The 19,384-nt window shown below is 46.1% G+C and overlaps 2 protein-coding genes and 1 non-coding gene across 4 annotated transcripts in view; 2 read left to right on the forward strand and 1 right to left on the reverse strand.

Annotated features, from left to right (window-relative positions):
* The first annotated feature begins 981 nt into the window (after nucleotides 1–981).
* On the forward strand, nucleotides 982–1,053 carry Trnam-cau. The gene has a single exon. It is a non-coding gene; the product is annotated as a tRNA-Met (tRNA).
* Nucleotides 1,054–1,583: 530 nt separating this feature from the next.
* On the reverse strand, nucleotides 1,584–13,636 carry LOC118409553 (sodium bicarbonate transporter-like protein 11). Its single transcript, XM_035810658.1, has 20 exons — nucleotides 13,484–13,636; nucleotides 12,828–12,985; nucleotides 12,296–12,386; nucleotides 11,791–11,846; nucleotides 11,346–11,547; nucleotides 10,841–10,925; nucleotides 8,319–8,442; nucleotides 7,655–7,870; nucleotides 7,363–7,447; nucleotides 6,810–6,932; nucleotides 6,437–6,550; nucleotides 6,066–6,198; nucleotides 5,711–5,784; nucleotides 5,062–5,230; nucleotides 4,750–4,856; nucleotides 4,179–4,344; nucleotides 3,778–3,951; nucleotides 3,317–3,512; nucleotides 2,540–2,709; nucleotides 1,584–1,980 (listed from the first exon to the last, which is right to left on the reverse strand). Exons 1-20 carry the CDS (start codon nucleotides 13,599–13,601, stop codon nucleotides 1,905–1,907), a joined length of 2,637 nt encoding a protein of 878 aa, XP_035666551.1. The 5' UTR covers nucleotides 13,602–13,636; the 3' UTR covers nucleotides 1,584–1,904.
* A 145-nt stretch (nucleotides 13,637–13,781) lies between these two features.
* The window catches only part of LOC118409558 (peroxisomal NADH pyrophosphatase NUDT12-like), a 15,029-nt gene continuing 9,426 nt past the window's right edge, over nucleotides 13,782–19,384 (forward strand). Inside the window, exon 1 of one of the 2 annotated variants that reach the window (XM_035810664.1) lies at nucleotides 13,782–13,920. The gene's annotated coding sequence lies outside the window, so the exon portion shown is untranslated. Of the gene's footprint in view, nucleotides 13,921–14,200; nucleotides 14,369–19,384 lie in introns of those variants that run through there. The other variant, XM_035810663.1, reaches the window with a different exon arrangement.

A 19,384-nucleotide genomic window follows, 5' to 3' on the forward strand; every position in this document is an offset into this window, starting at 1 on the left:
TACTGTCTTATGCTACCGTAGGATCTGCTTGGAGATTACAAATTACCATGTTGGGCATCATCACTCAGGAACAAACTATTGACGGGGCAAGGGGGCGCTATCGTTGGGAGTATTTGATCGGTAGAGAATTGAACTCTGTCGTATAGCGATGATTGTATACCTTAATGTTAGTTTTAGCATGCTCCTTCCATGTACAATTCCGTCAGATGAAATTCAGGGTTTATCAGCAAAGTGCCGATCCTTTATATCACGTTGAAACTATTATCTGCTTTAATGTCCCGACCTTTCAAATAGGATAAAGGAAAGGCTGGGGTTGCAGTAGTCGCGGTGCGACTGTTGTTGTCTTGTTGACGGTCTCTTATATTATAATTCCAGCAATAGTCGCCGCGGCTAGGCTTGCAGAACTGTTGATACAAAATTCGTTAATTGGAGCTTTGTGCATTTGCTGTTAAGTTACCGACGAACATTCGCTAGGCTATAACATTATGGCTGAACGCATTTGATAATAGAACCTCCTTGCTGAAATGAAATAGGTGACCTTCACTGTACCATGATTTCAATCTTGCTATTGGTACGAAACCTTCCGCTCTTTCTTCATCTTGTGATTTTACCAGCAATCCGGAGAAATGGTGATAGGGCATTATTTGTATTTCCCTGTCCGCTACTACAACATTGGGAGCAAATAACGGCACAGGTGATTTTTCACAAGTAATTATACGACACTTGTTTATCCATTAACAAAATCTCCTAATTCTTGGGGTTGGAAGCGACTTCCCGGCAACAAGCAATACTTGTATATACTGATATACAGGAAGGTCACTCGGGTTTGCATTACCACCGTTAGCACGTCTATTTGTGTACTTAATTAGCATGACGTGCTATCAATTACAACCTGACAGAGCGCGCGCAGAGGATGACGAAATAGGATGATGCAATCGTTCTCTATTATTTCTTTGAGCTACAGGCGAGGCCATATTATACAGCAGAGTGGCGCAGCGGGAGCGTGCTGGGCCCATAACCCAGAGGTCGGTGGATCGAAACCACCCTCTGCTAATATTTTGTCGTCTTATATTTTATTCTTTTAAAAATACACGAGCAAATGCTTCAGTTGCTAAAGCACGTGAACAAAGCGCCAATACGATAACGTTATGTACAAAACGTTGTTAAGTCTCGTATTAAACGTACAAAGGTAGTAGGGATCTTCCAAGTACTGTCGAATCTTTTTAGAGCATTTTGTGTATTGTTATTTCGGCTGAACAGACCGCCACTTACACAAGACAACCCCCTCCAATACCCTCCAAACTCGTCCTGTTGCACCTGTAGGTTACAATATTGTCAAACAACTACCCTAGCGGATATCTCTTGAAGCTCACCTGCAGACAGAACTTGATTCCAGCGAAAGTTGGCAACGAACTACAAAACCTGAACAGCTATCAAAAACAAACTTCTGTTCTATAACTGGCCATTTTGATAGTGAGTTCGAAATTTGAGGAATCAACTAGCTCAGTGGTGAACGAGGAAATCTTGAATCGTCTCCCGCAAATTGATAATGCCACCGTTGATGTAAGAACCTGAGACAAAGGAACTTTTGAAACCTGCACCTCTGGAATTTATTTCACAAAGTCAGAACACATGCTTCTAACCTATGAGTACCTGCATAGCTTTTCCGATATTGACATTGTTTGCGAAGGCTCTTCGCCGTAACGAGAACAAACGGATGTGGATAAAATCTACTTTCGCCTCTCTGCTACATGAGGATTTGTTTTATGTTTTCACGATGAACTCAAAAGAACTCTATCATAGGTAGAGAGCTGAACGGTTGATGAGGATTTTATGAATGTTTATGACATAGTTGTTTGTTCACAGACCAGCATGGCACAGTGACGTCAGCCGCACACTATGGATCAGTGGTTGTCCGTGTGGGCAGCGTCCAGTGCCCGGATGTACTTAGGGTCTATCAACAAGGGCATCAGCCGGTGTCTGGAGTAAAAAAGGTATCAAATTCAGATATAATTGTAAAATGGCAAAAAACATGCATCTTGATATACAACTCGGGACATCTTGATGGAGCAACTCAGGCCATGTCAGTAAACGTACTCAAATCCACTCAGACTTCTGCTTGAAAGTTACCACGCCCCAAAATTGTGACGTACTTATCTCCCCTCAAGTATACTGGAATCCTCCAAGCAGTGTTTACGCAAATACAAAAATGCGTACTTGGCAGGGTCAGAAATTTGACCTACACTAACAGAACCGTGTCAGGATCCTGGGTTGTTAGTGCCATAACATCAACTCTCATAATTCCACCGCATGCTATAATAACAGCCATGGCATGAGAAAATTACTGTATGATGAATAACAAGTGTATGGATGTACCAATGCAACATCATTAATCCTGAGGTTTACTTATTTCAAATATAACGTTATAGGTGTTGAGAAGGCATTTAAAACAACTTTTTTTAATGTGGTGGTATTATGGCATCGGGTGGAATTCTAAGAGTTGGGGTTCTGCTCTATCTAAGTGTTGTTGGCGAATTACCTGATAGGGAGAAGCGCCAAGAGGACGATGGGGAAGATCATCTCCAGATAGGGCATGGCGGAGAGCCCGAGGCCGCACAGAACCGCCAGCTGCAGCACCTGGCAGAACGTGAACAGGTGGATCTTCGCCAGCGGCACATGCCGGATGTAGTGGTTGGGTGGGTACGCCGACTGTGGAGGGGGAAATGCAATATTTGTTGCCGCCTCGGAAGGAGGTACGAGAAAGTAGGAACTGAGCAACTGATGAGGCTCGTAAATGGTCGTCCCGCACACAGACGTCGCCATTGGAATTGGCAGGTGCCATATCGCAAAATAACATATACATTAAGTATGTCAGCACCGTGCATATGTTGAGACTGAGTCAGAAGTAGACTTTTGACGCGGGCACGAACCCAAGCTGATGCACTTTCTTCTTTTCCACTTATTTCTTCAATGCTTATGACGAAACTAACGTTCTTGCTACATTTGTAAATGAAATGTTACTTTTTATATTCATCTTAATAACCCCATGAACAATTATGACACGCTTACATACTATGGCATCAAGCGGTCATGGGTATTACAAGACAGTAACGTGTATCTTGTATGTAACGTGGAGAGAGCTTCAAGAAAAGCTATGTAGCCAATACAATGACATTTATGATGCGTTTTGTATATAGTTTTGTATATATAGTTTAAGTGGAAAAAATGTGAGACACAGTACATGGAGAATTCAGGCTATGTCAGACTATGTTGATGTCATCAAATATCAGTGACATGCAGAAAGAAGAGGTTTAACCTGTTCAGTTAGAATCAACACGAGTCTCTCGTAAAACTGGTTTCCGCTGAATGAGATGAGCGCGAAGAAGATGAAGAGTCCGTTGAGTACAGGGTCGGTGATGTAGTTGAGTGGGGATGGGAGCAGCAGCAGCGAGAGGCCGATAAAGATGTGAGATAACACGGCGGCTAGACGGGTCTCTCGTACCCGCACAATACTAGACAAAATGAATACAAACAGCGAACAAACAATTAGTTAAGTTTTTAACCGCCAGCCCTTTTAACCCAAGACATAAGCAGGGGTTCAGCATTGTCTACATACATAGGCGTTACTACACCCTTTAGTGCAAGAAAGTTCGTCTTTAAAATTTTGATTAACGGAATAAAACCATTACAACTTAACGTTAACGGTTACGATTGATAGCTACGCTTGTATAACAAAAATATGAATACGGAAAGATCTGTTTCTCTAGTATCGCTCACATTGAGTACAGTCTGCCCTGGTCCACGCGATCCTCCACGTCGGCCAGTGCGCGCACGTGTAGCGGGGAGTGCGGCAGCGTGCCGTGCAGCCAGGGCAGCCCGAACACCGACAGGATACCGTTGATGATGCCGATGACCAGCAGATCCAGGTTGTACGCAGAACTTTTCTTTAACCTGAGGTCAGAAACGTTACTTTAAGTTGGTGTATGGATTTGTTGGAATAAAAATATCAGGAACCTAGCTTTCTTACACACTGTTATTCTTACTGTTCGCACACTGACTGACCAAAGAAAGACAGATCAATAGGCAGAAGTTGTATTTTGTCAACATTTATGTTAAAGTGCCAAGAATAACCAGAAAAAATGGTGCTAAATATCAAGAACGTCCTTGTAAATATGTACTTGTGTGCTGGACTGTTGACAATAGCCGCTGTGATGTTCTGGTCCATGAAGAACAGCAGTGACAGGCAGAAGCCCAGACCCATGGAGGTGACGACAGCAGTGGAGGTCAAACTTCCCAGCTCTACTAGTTCGAACAGGGGACCGGTCTGAACATCAAACCTCTGCACTAGACAGCAACATATAGTAGGGAAAATGTCTGTTAGATTACACAGCAGGCCAAGACATGCTTTCTCCGAACCTGTCTCAAGAGCACAGTTAACTGGCAGGACTTTCATATACGCGGCAGTCAGTACCTGGAACGGGCTGTCGGACAGAGTGTAGTCAGAGACGACAGTGAAAGTTGCCTTCAGGCTTTTACTCGTGCCCATCACTACATTCAATATAGTTGGCATCTATGAACCATTGATTACTTACGGAACTGGAGTACCATCCACAGCTTTATAGCCTATCTCAATAACCGTCTTTAGATCTGTGACTATTGTTCACTACAGCATGTTATAAAAAAGATTCAGGGATCCAGGAATATCAAAAGAAGGAATGAGCCGTTTGTAATAGCAAATGATCTACTTACAGCCGACCATGCTAAACACGTACACGCCTATGAAGGAGTTGAGAATGACGGAGACTGGCAAAGAGTAGTCGGCAAGGAACTCGCGTTTTTTAGCGTCAAGGTAGGGGCTGTGGTGGGGAAAATCAAAGAGAGTGTTATAACAAAAAAGAACTGTTATATAATTCCTAGTCAGATGAAGGGAATCGAATGTCAAGAACACCTTACAAAGATATCTTTTATCGACAAGTTGACACCTGTTTGGTCCAAGCTGCTAAATTATTAAGGTATCATCATATCAGCGAAGACGTTTGAGACCAGGTAGCACATGTGTACCTGTGAACACTGTTGTACAGCATCAAGCCCACTGCCACCGTGCCCAGGAGCAGCAACAGGTGCAGCAGAGCCTTGTCCAGCTGACAGCCGACAGACGTATCGCCGTTACCATAACCTTCTGATGTGGTCACGTTCTGGCCACACTCGGGGCCGATGTTTTCCTGAAAGTCTGAAAAAAATAGAAGATGAATTCTACACGAGGAAACTCAATGACGGATACAATGTGTGTCATCTTGACGGGATCGAGCATATAAAGTCTACTTAAGTAGTTGTAGATATATTTTGTAAGGGTCAGATTCTTCAGAGAACATACGCTGTCTATAGTCAGAGACTGAAAATGATATAAAGTCCAACTGGCATTCAACCCAAACTGCTTCTCGGAATCGATATCGGTATGAAATTGAGAAGAGAATGTCTACCTACATTGTTGTTGGAACTACGCTATGGATTGACAATCGTATCAGATAGCTATGTGTCAAAGGTCGTTCGATGTATGATATCAAGCAGAAGTTTGTATAATTACACCAAAGAACACCCATTCCGGTTGAAAAATATGCAGATGCAGACTTATTGCCTAGCCTGCTCTCAGTATTTAATTGTTCCGCTATGCTTGGTACACTAATCAATTTGTCATAACCTGACTACCTACCATGGATAAGACTTTCTATTGCCGCGGCTACCTTTGTTGTGGCGATGAAAAGAGCAAATATCTCCTCGACACATCTAAAAGGGAAATAATTGTGTAATACATAAACAAAAGTAACCGGGTACAGTTTCAGAAATTCATACGAATACGCTAGGTTCAATTCCATGAACTATATTAACTATGTGATATATCACTAATCAAAGCTGAAATTAGAGCAAGTTGCCAGTGAGTCAATCGTAGAAACCACTTAACCAATGAATTTGTATTTGGAGGTATTCAGCAAAATCACGTGGCTACACATTAGATAAGACAGACTCGTAATTGAAATAAAAGCACTGAACAAAAACAATGACTTTACCTGGTGGTGTATTTCATGATGCGGTTGGCGCCTACCAAGGCGTACAGCAAGACGAAACCGGAACTCCACAGACCCACACAGCCGAACATCGGTAGGAAGTCCACGTGCAAACTGTGTGCCATTTCATAGATAACTGTAACAACAACCCACGGGCAAGAAAATAGTTAGGCTAACGCTAGCTTCCCAACAGACCACACTACAGTAGTTTCAGCAACGATTATGTCAAGATTGATAGCATGTAGTAATTGGGATTTTAGATGACCAAGCGTGAATATGACAAAAGTATCAACACTCAGAATTACAGTAGCAGTGACAGAATATCCTAGCCGTTACGCATTCATATCTTCATCTTCAGCTATAAAGCCACCTACTCTTTGTGTACAGCGCTAGTGGTGCTGTCGTCTGTAGAATGATGAGTGGCTGGCCCGAGAACATGGCGTATATCAGCCCTCCTAACGTCTGCGCCAAGATCACCTTCCGAACATCTGGTGGGTAAAGGATTGTAGAGTTATATTATGTCCTGCTGGCTATTATTTACTATTACATCCTCCCTGTGCTGAGCATTTTTTACCCTATTGAAAGAACTACAAGCAAGCAAATGAAGTTGCTTAAATTTCATATCTCCTCCCGTGAGTTTGTTGTCATGCCTCCAATTGTGACTTTGCTGATACATGTCAAGAATAGCTGCTTACATCGATGTTACATGTTTGGGAACCTAAGAAACGTTGTGAAATGTTTCCTCACCTATCTTTCCATGTGTGTTGCGGCTATTCAGGGTACCGAACGCAATAGACGGAAGGAGACAGGCAAAGTAGAGGAACACTGTGGCCGAGATAAGCTTATGTAGAGTGTGGCGTCCCACGAGACCTGTAAATACGGAGCATGTACAGAACATGAACAGAACAGAATACAACAGTGCAGAACAGTACGCTGAGCTTCCTGGTTGGACACAATGTTGACTCTCCTCCAAAACATGGTAATTATGTTTTGCAAACAGGTAGTGGTTTATGAAATTGAAAAAAAAAAATCATTACCTATGCCATTCTCATTACTAAGTTCCTTCCCCCAAATCGCATTCATGTATTGTCATAGAATATTATCATCGCAATCATCATATTGCTACAACATCAGCTTCATCATATTCAGATGTCATCGTCGGTGCTATCGATGCCATTACCAATCTTGATGTAGCTGACAGCTTCTCTATGCTCTCTTCTCTTCTTAGCATTTATAAAAGATGTATCATGATATAGTAAATAAATATCAAATGTAAGGGCTGGGAGATAAGTCATCTTACCATCTTTGAAGTCGCTAAAGTATAACGGTGCTCGGCGTTTGATGTCATTCCACACGCCTTTACCGATGGGGCACCCTTGTCTGTCCTTCGTAATAAAAAGAAGGCACCACATGCGTCAGGTAGCAAGCCCGAATTATACACAAAAAACGTAATATGAAATGTTTGAGCCCATTTTGGCACCCGTGATTTTAACAACTGACAAGTTAACGCTTGTTATAACTGTTGCGTTTACTTTGAAACGTCAACGCACATGTAAAATCGGACCTTGTGCATAAAGCTGCTCTTCACAAACCTCCGGTTTCTCGAAAGAAGCTAAGGATTCAGTACTTCCGATATCCTCTGCACATGCTCCAGCCTCCTCAACCTTGCTATACTTCAGCTCCACCAGTCTCAGCAGGTTCATGAACTCCACCTTGTCACGACAGTCCAGAAGCTCCTGGCGAACCTCGGGCTCATGTAACAGCGTGGAGAAGGTACGAGCAGTTTCCAGGGCACTGCGGGTCGTTTTCTAGGCACACGTGAAAAAACAACAATTCCGTCAGATATCATTGTTGTGTTAAAAGCATGTTTAAGACAACTTTTTGAAGCACGCCATTTTCGGCATGAATTAGCCTCCTTTTCTTTTGCTAATGAAAATTTAAAAAAACGCAAGTGACCAAAACCTATTACAGTCGTTTATTTCCGTGATACATCCATACTCTCTCTCTCTCTCTCTCTCTCTCTCTCTCTCACTCACTCACTCACTCACTCACTCACTCACTCACTCACTCACTCACTCACTCACTCACTCACTCACTCACTCACTCACTCACTCACTCACTCACTCACTCACTCACTCACTCACTCACTCCTAGGACATATACAGCCTTAGACAATCATACATTCCTTGTACATTGTATGTTGATTTCTTTCCATGCAAGCTACTTTTTTCCATCTCCCCGAACGTCAACTCCTACCTCCTCACAGGGTGCAAGTACGATGATTATGAATCTAATCTCTTGGCTGGTCTCTCCCAGGTTCCGGGGGTGATTCAGTCTGGCAATAGACACCTGCCGTTTCCTCAGATTCTTCATGCTGGCACTGATACACAGACAACATTTCTTTTTTATATTTCAACCAGGATCAAATCGTAAAAGTGCAATTTCAAGAAATGCTTCAAGAAAGCTAGAAAACGTTTGCATAAGACAGTGACTAGCCTGGTCTAAACATGGCCTTCCCATGGCTATGCTGAAATATCAATGTACGATAAACAGTTTAAGAAGTTGATGTACATTTAGGGAGATCACTTAGTATAAGTACCAGTGCCCCTCTTTGCACTAGCGATGAACATGATTGTTAAAGGAGCGGAAGCAGGATGTAGGGGTCCCGTGTCTAGGTCTGGAACCAGGCAGCCGCCGATTCGAGCCTTCATGGACGATCTGACGGTGATGACTGCAACAGTCCCGGTGTGTAGATGGCTCCTACAGGGATTAGAGCGTCTCATTACATGGGCACGGATGAGTTTCAAGCCGGCCAAGTCAAGATCTCTTGTCCTGAAGAAGGGGAAGGTGGCTGAAAGGTTCCGTTTCACCCTGGGAGGCACTCAGATTCCCACAGTGTCAGAGAAACCAGTCAAGAGTCTGGGCAAGGTGTTCAGCAGCTCTCTGAAGGACACCGCTTCAGTTCAGCAGACTAGGAGTGACCTGACAACGTGGCTCGAGGGAATTGACAAGACAGGGCTACCTGGTAGCTTCAAGGCCTGGATGTTCCAGCATGGAGTCCTGCCAAGGGTACTCTGGCCTCTTCTTGTGTACGAGGTGCCGATGACCATGGTGGAGCAACTGGAGAGAACCATCAGCAGGTTCCTTCGCAAATGGTTGGGGCTCCCGAGGTCCTTAAGCAACATTGCCCTGTACGGTAGATCCACCAAGCTGCAGCTTCCCTTGAGTGGCCTGACTGAAGAGTTCAAGGTTACCCGTGCAAGAGAAGTGTTGATGTACCGGGACTCCTCAGACTCCAAGGTCTCTTCAGCCGGCATCCATGTCAGGACTGGAATAAAATGGAAGGCACAGGAAGCAGTGGATCAGGCAGAGGCAAGGTTGAGACACAGTGTCCTCGTGGGGTCCGTGGCAGTAGGACGGGCAGGACTGGGCAGCTGCCCAAAGCCTCGGTACGACAAAGTCAGCGGGAAGGAGAAGCGTCTACTGATCCAGGATGAGATAAGGGCTAGGGAAGAGGAGGATCGGCGATGCAGGATGGTAGGCATGCGCAAGCAAGGTGCGTGGACTAGGTGGGAACATGCTGACTCCCGCAAGGTGACATGGCCAGAGTTGTGCAGAGCTGAGCCTTCTCGGATCAAATTTCTCATCTCTTCAGTGTACGACGTGCTTCCAAGTCCAGCTAACTTGCATGTCTGGGGCTTGGCAGAGACCCCCTCATGCCAACTCTGTAAGAGGAGAGGTACCCTTGAACACATTCTCAGTTGTTGTCCGAAAGCACTAGGGGAAGGGAGGTACCGCTGGCGGCATGACCAGGTTCTTAGGGTGTTGGCAGACACAGTTAGCAACGCCATTCAGAGTAGCAGGAGTCAGCAACCCCCCAAGAAGTCAATTGTCTTTGTCAAGGCCGGAGAGAAAACCCGACAACAACCCACTTCCGCAGGTGGGCTTCTCTCCACTGCTAGAGATTGGCAGCTTCTAGTCGACCTTGGGAGACAGCTCAAGTTTCCAGAACACATTGTAGCCACGTCACTTCGCCCTGACATGGTACTCGTGTCAGAATCCACCAGACAAGTGGTTCTGCTGGAGCTAACGGTTCCCTGGGAGGAGCGGATAAGCGAAGCCAACGAGCGGAAGAGGGCGAAGTATGCCGAACTGGTAGTACAAAGCCAGAGTAATGGGTGGAGAGCCCGGTGTGTACCAGTGGAGGTTGGTTGCCGGGGTTTCGCAGGGCAGTCTTTGGCTTATGTGTTAAAACTCCTTGGAGTAAGAGGTTTCCGTCTTCGGAAATCCATCAGGGATATTCTAGAGGCTGCGGAGAAAGCATCACGTTGGTTGTGGTTCCGTAGGGGGGAACCGTGGAAGCCACACGGACACAGGTCGGGGAATGATCAACCTCGGCTGGGTCGCCCGGGCGAGGGTGTATGGTGATTAAAGACCCGAAACACCCAATGACCCCGGGTTCATCACTGATGATGTGTCCCTGTTCGCACTACCAGAGTGTATTCTAGAGCAAGAAAGCTAGAAAACGTTTGCATAAGACAGTGACTAGCCTGGTCTAAACATGGCCTTCCCATGGCTATGCTGAAATATCAATGTACGATAAACAGTTTAAGAAGTTGATGTACATTTAGGGAGATCACTTAGTATAAAGCTGATGCATCACACTTCTAATCAAGAGATTGTGATGACCTAGCTACCTGTAACGACCTAACGGTCTTTCAAAAAGAGGTTCCTCATTTATGTTCATACATGGAAGCAAAGCAAATCGGCATACTTACAAGGCGCATATCCAACTCTGGTCGTAATCCACACTCCCATATTCCGTCTGACTGGTCCCCTGCACTGTTCTGTTAAAATGGTGCACTGTAATGAACGACAAACGTGTCAGCTCTGCGTACTTTCAACCGAAAGGCTGCATTAGTTACTTTAAAAAAAGTTAAACCCTTCCCGCGCCTGATGGCGCATAGGGCGACGCCCATCTCTGTTATCTTATCCCTGGGCCACAAAACGCAATCACTACAGCAGGGGGCTAGTCCACTGGTAGTGGTGTGTGTTCAACTTCCATACTCTTTCCGGAATGCTGAGTGCTAAGCAGAGAAAGCAGCGCGTGCCATTTTTACAGTCTTTGGTATGATCGGCCGGGATCGAACTCACGACGTACCGAATGCAAGGCGAACACTCTACCCACTAGGCCATTGCACCGGAAAGGCTGCATGGTTATATCTTAATCTGTACAGGAGTTCCATGTATTCTCCACTACTTCCGGTTAAACCAGTGTCTTACCTGAGTCGTGTGTGAAGAGAGCGGATAGTGCGTGCTCCGCGCTACATTCGGGTTCCTCCTTCAGAAGTCCCACCACCATTTTCACCACTATGCCATGTAGACTCGTCTCCATGATGTCCAGCTCCAGGGCCACCATACTGAAGAAACTGTCCACGTCTCTGCTAGCTTCGTACTCATGGCGAAAATCTTTCTTAGGAATTTTCTGCAATGAAAATGAGCATGAGAACTGCACAAACAGGTACCGCTTAAACTTCAAAAGAGAGGGAGATTTAGATTATGAGTGCAATGGACAAAAAAGAAGAGTTAGGTGCAACGGTACGGATTGTACATTATGTATGATGCATAGGGTTATGTGAGCATCAAAGTTACGAATTGTCGTATTTGTCAATTAATTTAAGTATCTGAGAAATCGGAGCAACTTCGTTGGTAAATCCGGGTAGCCTACCTCATGAGTTGCAAACATCAGGGTTATCTCATCCTTACTGATCGTATCCGCGTCATCTGCGTAAGGCAAAGGTATTCGTCACATGTGTTACTGTTAAGAAAACTGGGAAAACACAGAGACAAAAAGTATTGTTTGTAAATGAGGCAAGGTAACAGAGACTAACAATACAATTACTTTTGAAGAAAACTTTGAAAGGTGTATGATGTCAATAGCACAATGGAAAAGGGAAGGTGATCTCGATCCAGATTCAGCTCACTGAAGAGCTAGTCTTCCACTGGTCGTGACAGAGCGGACAGACGCTATGTACAGTATCTACAGGTTCGTGGTCGGCCGGGGAGATTCCCCCAGCTCTTTTCGATAAGCACAATGAACAGTGGACCATGGCTTTACGTCCTGTCCTAGAGGACTGCAACCCTTTCCAGTAGCGTGCATGTCGGGTGAGCGACACAGCCGGAATCGAACTCACGACTTCTAGTGAAATGTTTCATCATATCAAAATACTTACCATCATCTAGGTCGCTGTCAAGGGAGTAAGTAGACGAGAAGGCTGTTGTTTTTTGGTCCTTTTCTGTACCTCCCCCTCCCCTTTTCCTCAGCTGAATGGGTAATGTAAGAGATCGTTTTATCAGTCGTTTCCTTTAGTCCTTAATAATAAAATTTCAACAGCAACCACAACAAGAAAGACAACGAAGAGGACAAACTAAATCGATTATATGTATAATAAAAAAGAGCAGTTTCCTCGTCATGACGTAAACACCATCTATACATTCACATTCACATTTTCACAATTGTGTATGTGTGTGTGTGTTTATGTGAACAGCATGGCTGGATCAGCATGTAGATGTAGGTACGTAGGAGCCGGGGGCAACGAAGGTCTCCTCCGATAATGGGCCGTAGTGGCATTGTACTTAAAATGGAATACAAACATCATCAAGACGGACAAGTCTCCGAATAAGTACTGCTATGATCATGCTTTCCTTGGCACCAAACGAGATGCTAGACTAAAATGCACCTATTATGGGTTAAGTTATACGCACCGTTTTCCTTTTTAGCTGGTTGTCAGACCCGAAACCAATGAAAGAAACGGTGGATGGTGTGTTGTATAGAGGGTTTCGTCTTACAGGTGCATCCTCTACATCCTCATTCCTTTTCGTATCTTCTATTTTTGGGGACTCGACTGGCTCTTGGGTTTGTCCTGGATATTCGGAGAGAGTCAGAATCATAACCAAGCATGGCTCCTTATGGTTTAAGCAAATGGTGTCACCTATGGTTTAAGGTCGATATGTCGACGTCAGGTCAGAGGTTGCAATCCGGCAAAATGACCAATCACTTTGGGATTGCAAGCGGAGTCTCTGTCTCTACCGGCAGAATGGAAAATCAGTCAGAACTTTCCTACTATGATTCATGTCACTTTGGATCAATTGATTTACTTGAATCTCAGGATTTAGGAATGGGAGACCGCCCTAACGCATCCCTAGCAGCCTAGCATCCTGATCGCGATCTGCCAAGACATAAACTGCGATCTCCACCAGCAAATTCAGGGATTCTGTCAGATTTCAATCATTTTGGTGATGGCCAAGTGACTCTCTGAATATCTGAAACTGTATTGGGAATACAATACAATACAACACAGTACATTGGTGTCGGCAAGGAAGAACAATAACGTTGTACATAGCGCCAATATTAGAAATACCTGTCGGCCTTAGTTTGTCTCTTTGGGCGCCGATGTCTGGAAGTGGAGGCCGGTCTAGTGGAGATACTGTGATTCGTACTGGACCATCAGGGTCTTCCTCAACCCTCGAAGGATCCATTATGATAACACAGCTACTTCAGGCCTTTATCTTGTGGTCAGTCAAGCCCTTGTCACCAAGGTTGGCTACGACACCGACATCAAGTTATCCTGCCTTATTCAAGTTACATCTTACTTCCTAGGATATAGCTTTGCGATTGTTATGAAATTTTCTGTTTACAGTGATGATCCACCGATGACCCTAACAGCCGCTGTTCCTTGTGACGCTTATTTCGAGCAATAGAACTAAAGAACACCTTTGATGAGATGACGTCATTGGGTCCGACAACGCATCAGGGATTTTTGTTTTTGGAAAAGTCATTGTTGGATAAGAACCTGCGGTGGGTATACTAGTACTTGAATGTAGATTTGATTTCTTCTAGGGTGCTAAAAAAGAACGTTGGGGGTATGGTTTGACGACTACAAATTATTAAGGATTAAATAAAAACTGGTTTGATAGGAAAATTATGGTAACGATGCATAACTTATCATTGAGATATTGCGCGCAAGAGAAAATTAAAGTGTTTAAACTATCGTCAACTGTTAAACTGTTATGCTTGTGGTTGCAAAATAGACGTTACATATTGACGAATCGCCAAAGTTTGTAAAGTGTACAGAGCCTGAGCGCCCCTTCATGAGAATGGGCAATTCCACGACCTTTGCCCCAGTAACCCACAAGTGACCAAGCGAACCTTGCACTTCCTAGCAAGTGTGTATCGGCGTCTCGCAGGAACCTGGCATAAACTTGTGGAGGAAGAACAGCTTGCAACGTCAAATACACGTGTTGAGGTAACGTTGGGTAGTACTAAGCTGCTTTTTAGCGAACATTTGTACGAAAATCTGTTTTATTTGCCATAATTTATAGGGGTGTAACAAGTGTTACACAACGTACGTTATTTTCTGTCGTACACGTGAGAGTTCAAAATTATGACACCCTATGTAACGTTAACGTCATATGACTTTATGCCTTAGTACATCACGGCTGTAATGTCAAGCTGTAGATCGTTAAGGTTTCCTCCCTGAAAAAATTCCATGTTGACTTTCCAACAATTGTTTTCTCTACTCTAAGGTAAGGCCATGTTGATTTGATTACATCGATGTCATCCTCTTGAAACCCAAAAACCAAGGAGCCAAAACTGATGCGAGCGTGTAACGTTTATAATAACGTTAAGTAATTTCAATAAAAAGTTTGTCAATTCATCATTAGGAAATCTCAGTAGTCAGGAAGGTTGAACGACAATGTAGCAAGTCTGTTATTACGTTGGGCGGCCCAGGGGTCACGTGGTGAGAGCACGTGACCATGGGCGCGCCCTGACGTCAGCTAGGCCACGCCCCGCAGCGCTCGCGTAAGCTCCGCCTTCCAAATGATGTAATATAAGACGCGGTACGCGCTAGTTAGACTAGAAGCAGACTCAGGGACAAGGTCAACCGCATCTTCCGCCGCCGTAGTTACGTAACCGGTTAGTTAATATCATCCACCCGCATCTGTCCAGGTATCTTATCTTGCATTATTTGTATTAAGCCAGTCTTTATCATTACCTCCGTTCACTTGCCTAAACTGTATACCATCGGTCGTAGTAATAAAGATCACATCAAACTGTACACTGAACCCTGGTCCTTGGCTATATTGGTGAGAGTGCATAGCATAGATACGTCACCTTGACGTATAGGTAAATGCCCAAATCCTACCACTAAGACCATTTGTTACATGGTTCCTACTAGTGGGTACAGTTTTGCTCTGTGATCCTGATACTACGACTCGATTTTTATAAATTTTGTACCGTGATTTCTAAGAATACGTTGCGTTTTCGTTTCGAGCATAGGACGCGCAGGAAAACTTTCCATTGTTCTTACGTGTTACGACCCGACTACCCGTGTGTTGTTGCATCACCACAGTTCTAGTCGTTCCAATCAAATTCTCGTTCCGATTTTCCACCAACTTGGCCCGATAAATTCTACCCATCTGTTCGAGTTTGCGTTTGACCCTACCAATACTACGGCACCCGTTCTAATTTAGACTACCGGGGGTAAACAGCACACTAATCGTATTGTTTGAAGACTTAGTAAAAGACATTCTGTGTTATCTCCGCGACGTTTTGCGTGCCGTGTTGCGCTACACCTGCTTCATCACAAAACAAGTTGTAACTTCTTGCCGCTAAATTGTGCCAAAACCTACTATTTGAAGCTATTGGCCGCAATCGGTCAGTTAAACTTTGCAAAATTTCCTTACGTACTGGTTTGATTTTTTCCACGACCGTCAAAGTGACATTCCAACTCCAAAGTCCCAAGTGAAGCGTGAATCGTCGAAATTGTATACACTCTCTTTCAGACTATTTGGCTTTTGCACCCAAAAACTTCACAATTCTTCACCTTGTGACCGATCGCATTATAATTCCTTTAATCTAAAGGCCCAGATTGGCCATACAAGTTTCCGATATAAACATTAGGCTAAGTGTCGATTTGTTTTACAACGCTAAATCTAGCCCATTCGTAGAGAGTTTCGTTCTAATCATATATAAAAGTAAACACTTTCGCGATATCCCACAAAGAAAAATTTAGGTTCGGTTCCGTGGTTATTTTGCCATTTCGCGCCTCAATCAAGTTTTCTTTTGATCTGGGCGGCCGTCTCTCCACTGGCGCCTGTAGGTTTTGACAAGTCTGAACTTAGCTTTTCATATTCCAACTTAGCACTTTTGCGTAAATTATTCCAGCGGTTCACAAGTTTTGCCTGGCACCGGGCCGCTTTGTCATCGTTTTGACACCTTGTCTCTAGTCAACGCACCTATTATCCCGACCAGGGTCTAATTTAACACCCTCTGCCGACAAATCCTTTTTATTGCAAATTTTTAGTGTCGCCTCTGTTTCTTGTTTGGCTGACGCCTGTGTCTTCTAAATTTCGCTACTGCCGACAAAGCCTCTGTATTGCAACTTTTTCGTGTCGTCTTTGGATTTGCTCTTGTAGATTTCCCCTTGGCGCCCTGTGTGGCCTGCCGCCCCGTGTTTTGGTTCACAATACTCCAATCAACAATCTGACGAAGCGCCTTCTGTAGTTACACCACACCGAGTATTATCCATGGCTACTAACTCCGCACACGACAACACGATACCAGATGACCAAGTGGTCCAACTCAACTTTGGTCTCCATGGCAACGGACGCGGTAGAGGCAGGGGCCGCGGCCGTGCTCGGGGGACCCCGCTCGCTACCGGAGCAGCCGCGACCCCCCGGCCCGCTCCCCAGCTCACACCGGTCTCACACGATGGGCCCTCACTAACATCGACCCTGGCCCGCCACCGTACTCTCTTCCCCTCCTCACCAGTCCCAGGGCAGTTTGACGACATCGTCCCCCGTACCACTCGCCCTAGGATCATGCCTAAACTAATGTGCAGGTTTGACGGTGTCTCCGAAATTACTTGGGAGGAATTTGAAACCCAATTCCACACAGAAAGGTCCTATGGCCAGTGGGACGATCCCCTCAGCAAAACAGTACTAATCAGGCATCTTTCGGGTGGGGCCCTTCAAACTTACAACACGGCTGCAGCGTCCGTCCAGGACGGACCCTGCGACGGAGCGCTTGACTTCCTGCGGGAGATGTACAGCCGACCTAATGACCCGACCCATTTTGAGTCGGAACTTTTCACGTTGTCCCGCAACCCGGGGGAAACGCCACAGTCTCTAGAGGTACGAATCCGCCGGCTAATCGCCAAAGTTCACCCCCAGGCCGACCAGAACACTAGGGATCTTTTGGGACTGCGGGAGTTCGTAGGCAAAATTCAAGACAAACACATGGCGTGGGAGGTAAAACGTTCTAAGCCCCAAACCCTGCACGAAGCCAGTATGACCCTTCAGTTTTTCGAGGACCTTGCTAAATCACACACACCGTCACAGCACCCCTCCCCACCTCCCCCTACTAATGTCCGCCAGGTCAGCGACCCCTCTCCCGTCCCAGCGGCGACGGACATACAGGCCATCCTGGCCTCCCACCGCCAGGAAATGCGAGAGATGCAGCGCTCTCACGAGCGTCAAGTAGCGTCTCTCCAAAGCCGCTTCGAGACACTCCTCGATTCCCAGCACCAACCCGCTCCCCACTACCCGCCACCCGCAAATCGCCCACCGCCCCCCACCCCCCAGAACCCAACTCCCCGCCGCACTCCGCAAAACTCTGAGTGCAACTACTGCCACGACCTTGGCCACTGGAAGAGAGAGTGCCCTCAGCTGCAGCGCTCCAATGCTGGCCGCCGGTCGGGAAACGATTTCCGGCTGGCTTAACTGGGGGTCAGCCAGCCACTAGCTCCCCACCCCCCACGACCCTTCCCGACCCCTCCCCTGCTAATCCCTTACCCCGCACCCACCCTTCCGTCGGAAGTTTTCACTTTACACCCCAGATACATGGCCATTCCGTTGACGTACTAATTGATTCGGGCGCAGATGTTTCCCTTATCTCTGCTGACGTGTTGTACAAACTTGGTAATCCCGTGACCCCACCAGAACTTGTTCCGTATGATGGACCTACGCTATCGACTGTTGCTGGGGGCGCGTTAGACATAGTTGGTTGCGTCACACTCCCTCTCACGTGGCAACAACACCAGTTTCCCGCAAAATTCCTGGTCTGTCGTAATACGACCACGCCCATTTTGGTCGGCACTGACTTTCTCCTGGCTTTCGACACTGAAGTGTCAATGCGCAAGCGCACAATGACGCTCTGCGGGCCGACCGGCATGGCCTCCATTCCAGTTTTGCGCAAAGCGGCTGGTGCCGTTCGTCGTGTCGTGACCCGACACTCCTACTTAGTACCAGGGCGTTCGGTTCACCTTGTACCAGGCAAAGTGGTAGGAAAGCGCACAGATAACTCCCTTGGTCCCGGCTACGTTAACCCGGCTCTTGCTTCCTTAGGTCGTTTTGGCTTAACAGGGGAGTTGATATCGCATACTCCCGCCAAAAATACCACCAGAGTTTTTGTTGTCAATGAGAATATTGAACCTGTCCTAATCCGTCCCGGTGCTGTAATTGGCCTGTATCACCCGTTTGATAGCCCCACCTCCCGCGGCGTCTCAGTCTGTCCATACACACCGGTTCCGTTCGCGCCCCCTCCCAACCAATCGCCCGCTAGCATGCCCTCCGCAGCCGCCTCCGGCCCCACACACGCCACCAACCCCAACCCGACCCACGACGTCCGCGCGGAGCTGGAGACATTGTTTGACCTGTCGTACATCCAAAACCCGTCGCACAGGGAACAGCTCTTGGACCTTTTGGTAGAATATGAAGACATAGTCTCCCGCTCCCCGTACGACATGTCCACCACACCTGTTCTTACACACTCCATTGACACTGGCGATGCCGCTCCCATTCGCCTTCCCCCGCGGCGTACCTCCCCCCAGGCTAAAGAGCAAATTCGCCAGGAACTAGACAAACTCGCTTCGCTAGGGTTCATCGAACCATCCAACTCCCCGTGGGGGGCCCCTGTTGTTTTAGTTAAGAAGAAGAATGGCGGCACGAGAATGTGTGTCGACTACCGCTCGCTAAATTCTGTAACAAAGAAATGCTCGTGGCCGCTCCCCCGAATTGATGACACCCTCGATGCCCTGTCTGGCTCGAAATTGTTTTCCACATTGGATATGCGAGCTGGGTACCACCAAATTCCCGTTGCCCCCTCGTCAGTTGAGAAGACTGCATTTTCGACTCCATTTGGGACGTACCAATACACAGTTCTCCCGTTTGGATTATGCAATGCCCCATCATCCTTTGCGCGTCTCATGGAGTCGGTCTTAAGGGGTCTACAACCACAGTGCTGTTTGGCGTATCTTGAC

The sequence above is a fragment of the Branchiostoma floridae genome, chromosome 2, assembly GCF_000003815.2.
Source record: "Branchiostoma floridae strain S238N-H82 chromosome 2, Bfl_VNyyK, whole genome shotgun sequence".
NCBI classification, from domain to species: domain Eukaryota; kingdom Metazoa; phylum Chordata; class Leptocardii; order Amphioxiformes; family Branchiostomatidae; genus Branchiostoma; species Branchiostoma floridae.